The following is a 15,182-nucleotide window of genomic DNA, read 5'->3' on the forward strand; positions in this document are numbered from 1 at the left end:
TTGAAAAGCGGCTGGAAGAGGAAGGGGCGGGGACCCGGAGCCTGCCGCCGCCTGAGTGGGAGTGGCCGCCGCCTGAGTGGGAGTGACCGTCGTCTTAGTGGGAGTGGCCACCGCCTGAGTGGGAGTGGCCGCCGCCTGGCCGTAAATATTCCCCTGATTTAAAAAAATAATGTTCCTGTTGCTTTTGTTATATTATATCTCTTATTGTCTGTAATGCATCATTCATATATCCAACTCCAGACATGGACAAGGACAGGGTTTTTTTCTGAGCTGCAACAGTAAATCGATTAATCGATTAGTAATCAACTTCTTAATTAATTGCCAACTATTTTTGATAATTGATTAATCTGTAGTTTTTAGGAGAAAAATAAAGTCCAAATTTTCTGGTTTCTTTGCTCCTCTGTGTGACAGTTAAACTAAATATCTTTGGTGTGGACAAAACAAAAACAAAATCTTGGAGTTTTGGGAAACACGATCAACATTTTTCACCATTTTATGGACCAAACAACTAATCGATCAATCGAGGAAATAATCAACGGATTAATGGATTAGTGAAAATAATCATTTGTTGCAGCCCTGGAGATAAGATAAAATGAGATCAGATAAGATGAGATAATCCTGTATTAGTCCTAGTCCCAGATCTCTATTGTCACTGTATAAGTACAATGAAATCTGTTGCGGATCAAGACTCTAGATGCCTAATTAGGTAACACACACAAATTAAGACTATAAAGTAAAAGATTAAAACATATATTTATATTTAGATATATGGAATTAACAAAGAAAACGTGTAGACTGAGTAAACACAGTGAAAATAGGATAAAAATATGAAATAAAACCATATATGGATTTTTTTTTTAAATAGATTGACATAAAAGAAAATGTAACTGTTTGAACTTCTGTTTGTCAAAGGACTTCAGTTCCTGAACTGTGGTGACTTGTCAGCTGGGTGCGTCCTGTGTTGCTGTTGTTTGGAGTGACTCCATACAGGTAGGACAGCATTTTTAATGACCTCATGTTTGTTCCCAGTATGATTTTTACAGCATGTAAAGCTTCATAACAATGTTTGTGGACTGTTGCGTTGACTCAACATCACAGGCATTCAATTTTTTCAACTTGCTCACTCCCTTGAACATGGAATATACTTCTATCAGTAGCTTACAATTTCTTTTTGTCTTTGCAACATGTTTGAACCACTGAACCAAATGTGAACCAATAGCAGCACTGGATACAATTAGTCTCAGTTTGAACGTTGACCTCTTTTTTTCCCTCTGAATTTCACAATGCTCGTGTTGTGAAGAGGAGACTTGTGCTGGATTCTCCCTCAGCTCACAACTGGAGCGAACAGAAGAGAAGACAGTGATCTTGGACAGCGGGTCAGATTTAGTTGCTGCAGAGGGAGAACCAGTTTCACCCGAGGCAGAAATGAAGAGAGCCGCGTCGTTCCTGATCACCGTCTACGCCTCAGTGCCCGTCGTCCTCCACCTGTTCCCCTGGATACTGGGCCACGCCATATTTGCTCACTTGTGTAAGTAACGAGTGTTTCCAGTCCACAGTGTTTATTCGACTCAGATCACTACGAGTCAATGTTTGAATGTATTTAAAATTTCAGAAACACACAGTGTATTGAACCGAGGTAGAATGGCGACCACGCTGTTCGTTGTAGATGCAGGGAGAAAGGAAATTAACTGGTGTAACAAATAGAAATGAATGTTGGCATAATTCCATTTAGCTGTTTCAGTTAAAGAAGTTAAAAAGGCTCATGGGTCAATGGGCCCCATTGACCCATGAGCCTAATTCAAACATTCACAGTTTGATTCAAATGTATTGTACTGATATCACAGTTTAGTGCTTTAAGTTCAACCAAAACAATTGGTGATAATGTGCACTGGATGTAAAAACTAATAAATGAAGTGATTAAAACAATTAAGAATTTTTTGATTAATTTCGACCAGTTTCTCAGCAGCATGACGGAAGACTAATCTGCGGTTTACTATTGAAAAAACACCAACAACCATATGTCGTGACAAAAATTACAATACAATAAGATTGATACAAGGTTCGATACATTATGATATGCTAGGATGCGATACAATGCAAGGCGATACTATTTGATACGATACAATACTATAAGATTTTGTTATGATTAGATACGATACACTACGATATGCTAGGATGCGATACAAAAAAACAACACGTGTTGTCACGTGTTGAATTTTTGTTCTTTTAATTTTTAGAATAGAAACAAAATTTGTACGAGTTCACTGAATGTAATAAGTGCTGATACTACAGTATTACACATACGGCTGTATACAATTTAAGACAACATGGTACAATATGATAATAAAATACAATGCTATCTAATGCATAATGTTTTGACATGACAAAATGTTCAATATACCTAGTTCATACACTGACCTTGCGTGCTGTCTTCAGTGCGCCTTCCATTCTTCGTGGACCTCGACAGACCTGAAGATGTCCTGAACCACACGTGCAACTTCTACCTCGGCACAGAGGAGGGCGTCTCAGTGGGAGTATGGTGGGTCATTTGTGGATTCCTTTTGTGTCCGTTGGAGTGCGCCGGCACTTGAAAACACCACGGACGCACGCATATTGGGCACAGGTGGCTCCTGCGTGAATAGGACTGCAATCTACTCATTTGGCAGCACAAAGACCACTCGGGGAAAAAAAGGCGACTGTGTTTGTTAAAAAGACAACTGCGTTTGTGTCTCTTCCCTCCCTCTCTATTATCTGCCTGTCTCACAGGCATACTCTCCCCGCCAGCAAATGGGAGGAGGCCGCGGGGAAAAGCCCTGAGTGGTACCGGGGGACCCTGGGAGACGGCCATCCTGTTGTTATCTATCTCCATGGAAACGTAGGAACCAGGTGGGATGAGAGTGGCAGGACACGAACCCTTGAATTGATCCTAATGGAGTCTAGTGGGTATTGTTACGTGGCCGCTCGGGCCTCTGCAGGTTCATCCGCGGGCACAATGCTCACGGGCATTCGTGGATCAAAGTCTGAAAGCCAAGTGTTTGTTTGTATTCACCGTCTGTCTCGTGTGATTTGTGCAGGGCGCTACACCACAGAGTAGAGCTGGTGAAGGTGAGGTTTGTGTTCTAAAACTGTACATTTCAGTTTCGGTGGATTGGACTTGAAGCTTTAAGAAAAAAATCAGATTTTTTCTTCTTTTTTCTTCTGCAGATCTTAAGTGCAGCAGGGTATCACGTCTTATCTTTAGACTACAGAGGTGAGATCACGATCGTTGCTCTTCAATTGATCATTTTTTTCATAATGTTGTCTTTGGGATCCTGGAGACCTTTCGCCTTCTTTAACGGCTCAAAGTACACACAGTGGATTATGAACGCTATACTTTAGGATTGCTGAAGAGGAAAGAAAAATCTTTATCTTCATTATTATTATATTATTATTATTACACATACAGCATCGGACGTAGAGCAGTAACACTTTAAGCCCTTCGATTTAAGTATATACAAGAATACAAAAGTGTAATATAATATACTGTAATGTAGTTGTAAGCAGATATAAGGACATTGTTTGGGTTTATTTATATAAAGTATTTGTCAGCAGTTACTGTATAACTTCTACTTTCATTATGTATGTTATTTTAGTACAGCTGTGTTTTACTTTTTTTTAAATCACATTTTAATGTTTATGCAGCAGCTTTTATTCTGGTGGCCACAGGAGGATTTTTAGTTTTACATTAATAAACACTTATATCTGCTTACAGCTATTTTAAAGTGTGTAATAAAGAATTTATTAAATGTTTCACCAGTAAAGTTTGTGTCAACAAAACAAGCGGGTTAAAGGTGGATACTTTCTGTCAGTGTAAATCAGTACATGCCATGTTATTTGTTGGATTTGTTTTATGTTGCATGTGTTTTTATTGCGGTGTCGGTTGATATACAGTGTTGTCGGGATGCAATCCTAATCTTGAGGTTGTCATGCGTTTTCTTTTTTTATTCATTCATGAGGTTTTGGAGACTCCAGTGGGGAGCCAAGTGAAGCGGGAATGACCAGCGACGCCCTCTACCTGTACAAGTGGGCAAAGACACAGAGCAAGGGGAGCCTCGTCTGTTTGTGGGGACACTCACTTGGCTCCGGGTGAGTTTCTCTGCAGACACTTGACACATTTGAGTAAGGGATTTGATTTCGAATGTCTAAATTTGTCCCTCTTTTTTGTGGTTGTAGCGTGGCAACCAACGCTGCCTTCGAACTACAATTAAGAGGTGGGTTCAAGTCTTCACTGGCCCTGCACATGCATGATATTGCCATTATTCATGATCCATTCCCTTATTCTCCTGTCGGCGTCGCCGCAAATTTTCGTGTGGGACAAATTATACCTTCATAATTTTCTTAGGAAGAACACGGGTAAAAGATAATAAAAAAATAATAATAAAACAAGTAATAGCTGAATTCCCTTTAGCTGCTCCATTTGAGGGCACTGATATTACTCATGCTGCCTCACTCCGCCCTAAATTCTAAATACTGTAGATTCTATCATTTGATCGGCAGTGACTCTCTTTTCCTTTAAGCAGGAAATATGTAGATTTCTGGCATTAAAAAATAGTTCTGTATAGGTGTGTAGTGTATGTAACTGGGACACAATCTTATCGTGGCTAATCAGAAAGATTGAAACACGACAGAGCCATCGTTAATAATACGATAATGCACTTTCGCACCGTGACAAGTCAGAATAACCTGCAGCGAAAAAAGGTCTATATTCCAAGTACAACTCTGTCCAACTTCAACCGGAGCGCACTCACACCGAATGATGGTGACTGAATTTCATATATGAAATGTTATGTGTGTCTTATGTTGTTATTGTCTATAATATTAGGGTCTCCTGTTGAAGCTATAATCCTTGAATCTCCCTACACGCGAATCGGAGAGGTCGTAGTCATTCATCCGCTTGCGAAGGTGAGAGCAGGTGTCACAGTTTTTTCGTTGTCTGCAGCCGCTCAGGGCGTCACCCACCAACTTCTGCTACTACTTTGGTGAAATGAATTATTCCTGCTATACGTGCGACCACGTGACTGATTTTTATCCATAACAGACGACACATATAGATTAAACGATTATGTCTACTGGAACACATTAAGAAAAAAGGGACTGACGTTAGGGGCAAACAGCCGTTTCTCTCCTGCAAGCATTTGTACGTACAGAATAACAGCCTAACAGGATATTGCAAAAAATTGTTTTTCTAAAAAATGTGTACTATCGTTTCTTCCAGATGTACATGTTCCTTCCAGGATTTGATAGCCTGCTCTGGAACATACTGGACAAGAACCGCATAGAGTTTCCAAATGACAAAAAGTAAGAAAAAGAAAAGTGTCTCTTCTGTTAGAAATGATCCTGTTTTAATTTACTCCATTACTTCCTGTGTCGCTTGTGCACAACAGGGTGCAACAAAACATGACCAAATATTCATATCGTAGCTTCTGTGGTGCACGATTTAATGTTTCCTTCTCCCCAACCCCCCCGCACAGTTTAAAGTTCTTGACCTGTCCGCTTCTTATACTGCACGCAGAGGACGACAACGTGGTGCCTCATCACATGGGTCTGACGGTACGGCGGGTTTTCACACAGTCCGTGGCTTTTCCCTCTCTCTTAAGATACTTTCCCAGTGGATGTTGTGAATCACTTCTCAGTTCTTACCAGGTCTTCCCCCTCCAGCTGTACCAGACATCGCTCCAGGCTCGGAAACAACACAACACAGAGGATCAGGTTGAAATGATCTCCTACAGCGCAAATCTCGGATTCTCCCACAGCAACATCTACTTGGATCCTAATCTGCCCAATGTGGTTCGGTGAGTTGAGAGTTAAAATGACATCACTAATGCAAAAAAAACCCCCAAAAACTGAGACCAAGTAAGAAATTTGATATATAATTCCTGTCTGTGGTTTCCGCCGTACTAATCATTAATGTTTACTGTTCCAATTTAATAATTCATCTGCTTGTTGCCGCAGGGGATTTCTACAAAAGCGGCGGCAGTAATGCGACCAGAGAGAAGTGCATCATTAGTTTCTTCTGTACTGATTTGTTTTTTTGCCACAAGTGGAGACTGTAATAAAAGCAATTGAATGATATCACGCGGGAAGTTTTTTTTTATTTATTTCAACCAAGTTATACTGTGAGACAAATACATGTTAGAATTTAGTTTGAGTCGGCTAATGTCACTCGGTACATGCAGCATGGACTTGTAGGAATGCGATTAGAAATTCAGCTCCGTCAGCTGTTGCCTGCGACCGACGTCCCACTGAATTTCTGCAGAACCCCCACGCACGTGCTGTACACTGGGAATGTTAAATATGAAGCAAATCGTCTGCAAATATCTGACCCTCGCTTCGACTCGCGTGCGAGGAAAGACGTGTTGAGAAAGCGAAAAAAAACCAACAAACCTACGTGTGCAGAGGTGATGTCCGAAACGCCCCCGAGCTCTTGAAAAAGTTCCGTGACGCGTGACCCGAAAGGTGAAAAGGAACAGTGGGCACTTTGTAACAGCCTCACATTTTCCTCAGAGCTCGCGCCGTTTCCTCGATGGCCTCGCGCGGCTCGTTCGGCGGCGGTATCTTCAGGTCCGTCGGCACGACGCCCCACACCTCGGTCGCGTACTCCGTGATGGTCCTGTCGCTGGAGAACTTCCCCGTCGCCGCGATGTTCTTGATCACCATCTTCGTCCACTCCTTTGGATTCTTTTTTTTTTTTTATTTTTTTTTTTAAGAGAAACAACAACATTTTACTGTAGTTTTTTTTTTTCCCCGCTGCTGAATTCCCGCAGCTGTTTGTGGTTACCACCTTAAACGTGGAGCTCTTTGTAGGAGCTGCACAAATCCACAGAAATGTTCGTCTGTCTGAGGCAAACGCTACCTGGTAGAGCAGGCTGACTTTCTCTTGAGATTTCACGTAGTCGTCGAAGTCTGCAAACACTTTGAAACTGGGGAGAGAATAAATCCGTCAGAACCAGAAGTGGCGCATCCGTCTTTCTGAAGCTCAAAGTCTCCCACTGAGGAGAGAAGAGGAAGAGGTTTTGGGAGTATTCGAGGTTATGCTGCTCACCGGTCATGTTTGAAGAGCATGTTGGTGAGGTCCTTGAAAAGCTCCGGATTGTTGGGGCTGAAAAACCCGCCCGTGATCTGGTCCATCACTTGTTTCAGCTCAGGAATCGTCTTGTAGTACGTCATGGCATCGTATCTACCAGAAGAACCAATAGAGCGTAGATTGAGCTTCGTAAAAACACGACAAGAGATACACGATGTAGAACCTTGAAAAAAAAATAAATAGAGGCCCCCTTTACCCCACTTTGTCCATCTCAGCCACGTCCTCCACCCGCATGCCGAAGATGAACAGGTTCTCCTCCCCGGCCTCCTCGGCCATCTCCACGTTGGCCCCGTCCATGGTGCCGATGGTCAGAGCTCCGTTCAGCATGAACTTCATGTTCCCCGTGCCCGAGGCCTCCGTTCCTGCAGTGGAGATCTGCTCTGACAGATCTGTGGCAGGTATCACTGTGAACAAAAACATACTGTGAGTAATCCCTTTAATTTGAGGTGTTTTATTTTTACTTGTACTTAGTTACTGTAAGTCTTCCTGTGTGGTACCTTTCTCTGCCAGAGACACCCGGTAGTTCTCCAGGTAAATGACCTTCAGCTTGTTTCCCACCAGCGGGTCGTTGTTCACCACGTCGGCCACGGAGGTGATCAGCTTGATGATCATTTTGGCCATGTGATACCCCGGAGCAGCCTGTGGGGGGCGACAGTGGATGACTTACTGTAAAAAACAAAAAAAACACCACACTACACAACGCCACCCTTGTGATGGACAGTTCGCCGCGAGCGGGGCTCGTACCTTCCCACCGATGATGACCGTCCGGGGTACAAACGGAGCCTTGGGGTTTTTCCTGATGCCTTGGGAAACAAAGGAAAGGACACAAAATCAAACATCTATGCAGTTTCAATTTTAAAAAATGACTCTAAGTGAGTTATGGTGTCAATTTCAACAGTTTTCATGATGTTGATCTGCTCTTAGTACCAGATGAAAACAGATTTTGCCACTAGTCTACACACATACAGAGGAATAACCTCCATCTCTGACCATGTTCATATCTAAATTTGTATAATGTACTTGCCATTATTTGAAATATTGTCCTCTTTCGTTTGCTATTTCGCTCACAATCCACACGTTGCTGCTCCCGTAGATCCCTATTAACTTATACCCACTTATCTTTCCGTGTTTCAGGTGCAGGGGGGATCTGCAGCCTTTCTCAGTGTGTATTGGATGTATAATAGAATTGCAGTATACAGAAAATTTTGCTGGGAATATTCCTGTGAGAAGGGAATTTGTGCTGATAAAACGGTTTATATCCCAACCCTGATGACCTCATGGAAAATTCCCACACTTGTTTTACTTTGTACATGCAGGTGGCTCCCAGCGTTTGTTGCGACTTGCTCTGGGGGAATCGTCTTCCGCACCGGGACCTGTCAGGTTGCGTTACGTAACTCCGCGCTCACGGAGATTCACACCTACGACGGGCTGCGCGAACCCCTTCTGGCGCATTTGGAAAATGTTCATCGCACGGGAGCGCTTTCACTCACGATTGTACATGACGACGATGTGCAGGCAGTTGAGCAGCTGCCGCTTGTACTCGTGGATCCTCTTCACGTGCACGTCGAACATGGACGACGGGTTTATCTTCACCCTGTACTCGTTCTCCAGGTACTGGGCGAATTTCACCTTGTTGTCCTGTGAGAAAAACAGAGAGCGACTCGGCAACATAAGGGGGTCATTCATTGGCTGAGGTGAAGTCGCTGGATCACGGGCGAGGCCTGTCGGGACACATACACCAGAGTAATGCAGCAAAATGCGATGTTGCAATGCACAAATGAATGAGATTGTGATGTCTTCGCCTGCTCCGACATGCAGAGGAAATAAAGATCAGGACATTTAGAACAAAGCACGTCCACTATGCATGTATGGCAACATCAAGCAGTCTGTAGAATATGAAATAAACATGAATACTGGGACTAATATGCTGTGGAAGGATACATTTGAGTAAGTTATCAGTGAGTAAACTGCTCTCATGTCAGATAAAGTCTCTCGATCTATCTGTAAACCTTTTTTTTTGTTAAACCACGTCGCAGCAGCTGCATGAGCAGAATATAAAATACAGTAACAAACAATCTGGATAGAACATACTTTTAATGAAAAATCTGTTTACGGTCATTCATTTATGGAGAAACTGCAAATTGCTCTGTGCTTGCCAAGAATCAAAATCTAAGATTTGGAAATAGGCGATAATTAATCTTTATCTTTATTAAAAGTTGCTTTCTTGTTTCTATCTATCTAACTGTCAGATCCTACGTATGTTAAGATTTCTAGTCGATAGAATACTTTTACTCTATTGTACTTGGTAATAAAAAAGAAAAGCATTTCATTATTCTCCACCGCTGCTCCGGACTCTCACCTGCTTCACTTTAGAGACATCGCGGATGAAGGCAGCGTCGTCCACGAAGTCATTCAGCTTCCGAAGCTGGCTGAGGTCCTTCACATAATCCTCCCCGATGACCTGAAACGGGAGTGTGCGTGCAAAACAAACTGACTTGACTGTTGACAACACTTCACATCAAATGTAATTTGAGACACGGGCTAAGCTCGGGGGCCACGACTCGATCGAACGTGGCAGCGCGGGGGGATCGTGCCCAGGCGATGTCGCTCGCGGCAGCTCAGACGGACCTCGGCTATGAGCTCGGCCAGTCCGGGGTTGCACAGCAGCAGCCAGCGTCTGGGGGTGATGCCGTTGGTTTTGTTTTGAAACTTCTCCGGCTCCAGTTCGCTGAAATCACGAAATCTGCGGAAGGAAAATGAGAAACGTTCCTGAATTTGGTGTAACCTGGGACCGAATGATAGAGCACGCCTCTGCTGTACAAACAGTATGTGGAACAAGTTGTTAAAAATGAAAGCACCAGTAAATTTGTTTCATCTCATTTAACATAAGTTCTGTCATTTTAGCCCTGCCAGCCGTATGATGCAAATGCGGGTCTTTGTTTCATTCGTCCATTTCTCGAAAAAAGGTCTAATGTTCTGAAGCCGCACGTCTTACACTTGCGTCTTGATGATGTTGGAGTGTATCTCGGCGACTCCGTTGACGGCGTGCGAGCCCACGATGCACAGGTGGGCCATGTTCACCCTCTTGCAGCCGTCCTCCTCGATCAGAGACATTTTCCTCACTTTGTCCACGTCTTTCGGGTAGAGAACTTGAATTCTCTGCGGGTCACAATAGCAGACACGGGCACTCATAAATTAACCGATGTGGATAGTCATGCGTGTTATTTTTTCTTTTTCTTATTACAGACATGAAGAGGACTCTTCCTGCTCATCAGTTTGAGACGGGTCCGTCCTCCTGGAACTCCTGGATTTTTTGACGTTTTACATTTGACTACAACTACGTACAAATGTGGCTGACCGCCCGTGGGCCACAGGGTACGTACGTCGAGGTGGGCCTGGTTGATCTTGTAGATGATCTGCAGGTGTCTGGGCAGCAGCGTCTCCAGCAGCTGCACAGGCCAACGCTCCAGGGCCTCGGGGAGGACGGTGTGGTTGGTGTAGGCGAAGGTGCGCCTGGTGAGATCCCAGGCCTGCAGAGCAGGGAGGAGTTCATTTTTCTCATTCGACATCACATTTGAGCTCTGAAGTCAGATCACATTCACCTTCACTAAGTCAAGATGTTTTCTGCTTTCTTAATATCCTTTGTTGCACAAATATATACAAACTTTGCATCAATCGATGACATCTACAAGTCCGGGGTTTGTATTTCTGAGCCTGTCTGACAACTTGTCCTATTGCACATGAACATTATACATGTTGTTTGTCTGTGGTTTTGACCTGCTTTGCATCGACTTCCTCGTAGACGGTCGTTTCCTAGTTTAAGCCTGTTGCAGTTACTGCGCTGTAAATGGCCTCTCAATAAGCAAAATTAAAATCGACAGAATGTAACCCCACCGTGTCCCAGTCGATCTTCTCAATGTCCACAAAGATCCTCATGAGCTCCGGGATGGCCATGGCTGGATGAGTGTCATTCAGTTGGATGGCGACCTGCAAAACACGACACTCTGTAGTACTGTGATGCTGCTGTCACCTTATATATATATATATGACTCATTATGTCGTATGATTACTAAGTGCTTAAGAAAGGCAAAAACAGGCAGCAAAATGAAACAGTAAAATATCATTGTGGTTAGAAGAGAACAAATAAAAACAACTGGCGTATAAAAACATAAAAAATACGGTTGAAAAATCGGGAATGTCTCGCAGATAAATAGATCTTTTAAGGGATTTAAAAAAGAGATCTCTGACTCAGCTGACCGAAAAAGTCTGTTGTGTCACGTTTACATGTTGGAGACCTCCCAACGCGGAGAGAATGAAAACCGTGCGCTGAACTTCACGGGGTAGGAAATGAAACGAGGCGAAGTAAGCTGCACAGCTCCACTCTCACTGAAACAGGCAGCGCCACCCCGAGAGACGCTTACTTTGTCTGGGAAGCCCTGGAAGGAGTTGCGAGCGGGCGTGCCCTTCTTCGTGGTCTTGAAGCGGCGGATGATGTCCTGCAGTGTGGCTGCCACGACAAAATACTCCTGCTTCAGACGAAGTTCTTTTCCTTCAAAGAACTGAAAACATATAGGAGAGACCCCCAGGGAGAGTTAAGACCTTGACCTTGGTACATTAGAAAGAAGAAGTTTATCCGAGTGTCCAAAAAACCACAGATTCAATTCGACATGTTCTCGTAAGGAAGACGCTCTTGCGATCGACATGATAAAAAAAAGCAACCGCCCAAAATTACATTTTGCATATTGTTGCAATCATGTGCACCAATGTGTGCTTAGTGAGCAGATGTAGAACTTACATTATCATTGGGGTAGAGCACGCGGGAGATGTTCTCTGCCAGATTCCTGTCCAGCACAGCCTCGATGTAATCTCCAACATTAACTGCAGACAAATGGATGCATTTTAGTCTCACGGAAACATATTTTAAACATATCACACGCGATTTAAAGTTAAAAACAAAGCTCCGCGGGAGAGTGAGAGACTGCTGCGTTTGGGGCCATTTTGCAACCCATAGCTCTTGTTGCATGTCACCAAGCGTTGCAGCAGTTTCCTGCCTTTTTCTTGCAATAAGCTTTTCTGTCGAAAGCGCAAATGAAATGCGGAGTCCGTATTGCAAAAAAGACCAGCAAACAAAAAAAAAATAGAAACTGGACTCACAGTCTCTCAGGTTGAAGTCGTTGGGTGCGCGAGCGGACCAAAGCCTCATGGTGTTCACGGTGTTGTTCATGTAGCCGGGGATGGGTGTGTCGTAAGGCATCGCCAGAACCACCTGCACGGAGAGACGCGCAAGCGTGGACGGGGTTAATGCACGAGTACGGAGGCTAGACGCGTGCGTTTGCCTTGCAAAGTGACATTTATAAGCCAAAAATTCAAGATTGTGTGGGATAGGTGTGGTTGCAAAAGTGCTCATCAGATGATGAGGAGTCCTCAACGCCAGCACCTGAGTGTCGACCCATTTGGAGCCGTCCTTGGTCTCCTCCACTCGTCCGTAGAAGTGGACGGGCAGCATGTACTCAGGGCGCGCCTTCTCCCAGGGGTTCCCGTGTCTCAGCCAATCATCCGCCTCCTCCACCTTTCGAAAAAAAGGTCGAAAAGACGAAGAAGAGGAGAAAAAAAAAAGGCGCGTTAGTGTGATACCGATGATCGCGCCGAGGGAGCGGGGCTTGGCAGGGGGGAGGGGAGGCCATTGAGCAACAGCACCTAAACACAAAACAAAAAAATTGACATTTTTACAGTCCACTAGCATCGGCAACAGGTTCATCCACCTCGGGTGAAAGAACGTGGTCAGCGTTCGGACGTGCATGTTGACACTGAGGGTCTGAACTGCAAATAACCCGCAGAATTTAAAGGGCAAAAGTGGAGGCGCTTATCACAGGACTGTTTATTTTGTTATGGTTGGTTTTTACCAACCGCCACTAGAGTCTGCCATGAGCTCCCACTACTACAGTGGCACTAAAGGAAGGGGGGGGGGGGGGTCCTCCGTTAATGATTGGCCTGTGACGTATTCCGACCTAATTCATGTCCACTCTTGACATCACCCGACAGCGTGGACAGAGGTCGACGGGGGAAGAGTCCTGGATGTCAAAGTAAGAGTCAGATGAACCAGAGGGGGAGAAGAGAAAGATCTGAGCTCTGTCTTCATTTTTTGCCTGCTCACTTGAAAGTCAGCTGACGGCACCGTCCAGGAACTGAACTCACCTGCCAGCCGTCCCGTATCTTCTGGTTAAAGATCCCGTATTCATATCGAATGCCGTAACCGTACGCCGCCAGACCCAAGGTGGCCATGGAGTCCAGGAAACACGCTGTGTGCCGGGGAAGACATTCACAATTTAGAGAGGAAAAAAAACAAAACAATCTTTGCGGTGAATAAAACGTCCGTGGAGATGATGGGGGAAGTTCGGCGTTCATGCTTTTGCTCATCTTAAGAACAGCGTGTCGCAACCTTTTCTGTGGCTGCGAGTTGCGGCCACAGAAAAAGTTCAGGAGGAGGCGTTTGTCGGTCAACTGCCAACATGGGCGAGAGATCATAACGGAGTTCGGTCGTGATGGTTGTGATGCAAACAATGAGCGGACTTTAAACACAATAGCTGGGTTCCAAGACCAACTTCTTTTTTTTAACTACGTTCTCCCAGTGAACTCCCCCATCCTCTCGTCCTCTCTGGTTCCGTTCGGGTTCACTGCCGTCTGCAGTCTACTGTACCTGCCAGTCTGCCCAGACCTCCGTTCCCCAGACCCGCGTCCTCCTCCATCTCCTCCAGCTCCTCCATGTCCAGGCCGAGCTACAGTACGGCAGAGAGGGCGACATTAACATACGACGAGGAATGCCTCAGTCATTGTTGTGTGGTCGGGGGGGGGGGGGGGGGGGGTTGGGGAAGCCCCCGTTTCCCTGCAAACTGGCCTGACCTGGTAGATGGCTTCATCGCAGGCGTTCTGCAGGCCCAGGTTGATCATGGTGTTCTGCAGCGTCCGGCCCATGTAGAACTCCAGAGACAGGTAATACACCCTCTGAGTGCAAAGGGGGGGAAAAGAAGGACATTGTGTAGTGTTTGCACAGGCTGGCATACTTCCACTGACTGAATAGATCTAAGATCACGCATCAACTGATACTGACGTTGTGCTTTGGGCTGCTTTTTTCTTTTTACCGCAGAAACTGAGCAGCAAGAAATCTGTGCGACTGGAACAAGCACACACTTTATTGGGGCCCAAAAAAATTGTTGTGTAAACATTATGCAATGACCTACGAATACTGTACCGCTTGGAAATGAGCAGGGGGGGGAGTCTTGTGCAACAGAGAGAACATTGAACGCAACCTACTTCCTCCTCGAAGTCCTGTAGACGTCGTGTACAGTGGTGCCACTGAGCAAAATGTATTTCTATAGAGACACATTTGATAAAAAAAAAAACTGCAACAGGCCTATGCGATGTGAATTCGGGTTTTCTTGCATCTGCATATGGAAAGTTTGAATTTCACACTCTGGGGCGTGTGGAAGGTTTAGACTCAGGTCGTTTACCTTGGGGTCCGCCTCGTAGTAAAACTGCTGCGTCCTGATCCATCGCCCCACCAGGTGGTCCCTGACGGTGTGCGCCAGGGCGAAGTAGTAATCCCGGGGGTTGGCGATGTTCCTGTCCTTCACCAGGGTGAAGTGCAGGTGTCGATTGAAGCCCTTCTTCAGCTCCGCCACGTTCTCCACGCCCACGATCCCCCTGATGCTGATCTGCTTGCGCTTCTCCTGGTCGGTGAGAGGAGTCGCCATGCTCGGGCCGAGGAGGAGGACGAGGATGAGGAGGATGAGGAAGAGGAAGAGGAGAAGACCCGGCTGGGAGTGAGGTCGACAAGGAAGCGTGGTGGCACTTTGACATGCAGCAGTCTCCGCCTGGCACCGCCTGTCATTGGTGCGCGCAGGGGGGCGGGCGCGGCCCCTGTCCGGCCCCTGCAGGAGGCGCGCGGCCGGGCCACAGGTGGAGGCGGGAGTGCGCACAGGTACAGGTGAGCCACAGCAGCCACCGACTAGAAGGATTTTTTTTTGTTTTTTAATTATTATTCATTTTTGTGCTACAACAG

General features: G+C 45.3%; 2 protein-coding genes across 4 annotated transcripts; one reads left to right on the plus strand and one right to left on the minus strand.

The window, feature by feature from the left end:
* Nucleotides 1–3: 3 nt before the first annotated feature.
* LOC118285888 (lysophosphatidylserine lipase ABHD12) lies at nucleotides 4–6,111 on the plus strand. 3 transcript variants are annotated; one of them, XM_035609819.2, is made up of 14 exons: nucleotides 4–141; nucleotides 913–990; nucleotides 1,301–1,528; nucleotides 2,437–2,539; nucleotides 2,767–2,886; nucleotides 3,075–3,105; nucleotides 3,205–3,250; nucleotides 3,996–4,125; nucleotides 4,213–4,250; nucleotides 4,862–4,941; nucleotides 5,255–5,337; nucleotides 5,511–5,589; nucleotides 5,683–5,831; nucleotides 5,992–6,111. In XM_035609819.2, exons 3-14 carry the CDS (start codon nucleotides 1,426–1,428, stop codon nucleotides 6,017–6,019), a joined length of 990 nt encoding a protein of 329 aa, XP_035465712.1. In that variant the 5' UTR covers nucleotides 4–141; nucleotides 913–990; nucleotides 1,301–1,425; the 3' UTR covers nucleotides 6,020–6,111. The 3 variants fall into 3 exon arrangements, with proteins under 3 accessions (XP_035465712.1, XP_035465711.1, XP_035465713.1); XM_035609818.1 differs by lacking the exons at nucleotides 4–141; nucleotides 913–990 and having other exon boundaries at nucleotides 1,018–1,528; XM_035609820.1 differs by lacking the exons at nucleotides 4–141; nucleotides 913–990 and having other exon boundaries at nucleotides 1,021–1,528; nucleotides 5,698–5,831.
* pygl (phosphorylase, glycogen, liver) lies at nucleotides 6,112–14,964 on the minus strand. Its single transcript, XM_035609812.2, has 20 exons — nucleotides 14,632–14,964; nucleotides 14,024–14,125; nucleotides 13,821–13,899; nucleotides 13,319–13,422; nucleotides 12,561–12,692; nucleotides 12,278–12,389; nucleotides 11,919–12,001; nucleotides 11,545–11,682; nucleotides 11,018–11,110; nucleotides 10,507–10,653; nucleotides 10,119–10,282; nucleotides 9,752–9,866; nucleotides 9,483–9,584; nucleotides 8,614–8,761; nucleotides 7,868–7,926; nucleotides 7,621–7,762; nucleotides 7,320–7,527; nucleotides 7,082–7,216; nucleotides 6,893–6,959; nucleotides 6,112–6,717 (listed from the first exon to the last, which is right to left on the minus strand). The coding sequence occupies exons 1-20, from the start codon at nucleotides 14,872–14,874 to the stop codon at nucleotides 6,529–6,531; spliced, it is 2,562 nt and encodes an 853-aa protein (XP_035465705.1). The 5' UTR covers nucleotides 14,875–14,964; the 3' UTR covers nucleotides 6,112–6,528.
* Nucleotides 14,965–15,182: the final 218 nt, after the last annotated feature.

The sequence above is a fragment of the Scophthalmus maximus genome, chromosome 15, assembly GCF_022379125.1.
Source record: "Scophthalmus maximus strain ysfricsl-2021 chromosome 15, ASM2237912v1, whole genome shotgun sequence".
NCBI classification, from domain to species: domain Eukaryota; kingdom Metazoa; phylum Chordata; class Actinopteri; order Pleuronectiformes; family Scophthalmidae; genus Scophthalmus; species Scophthalmus maximus.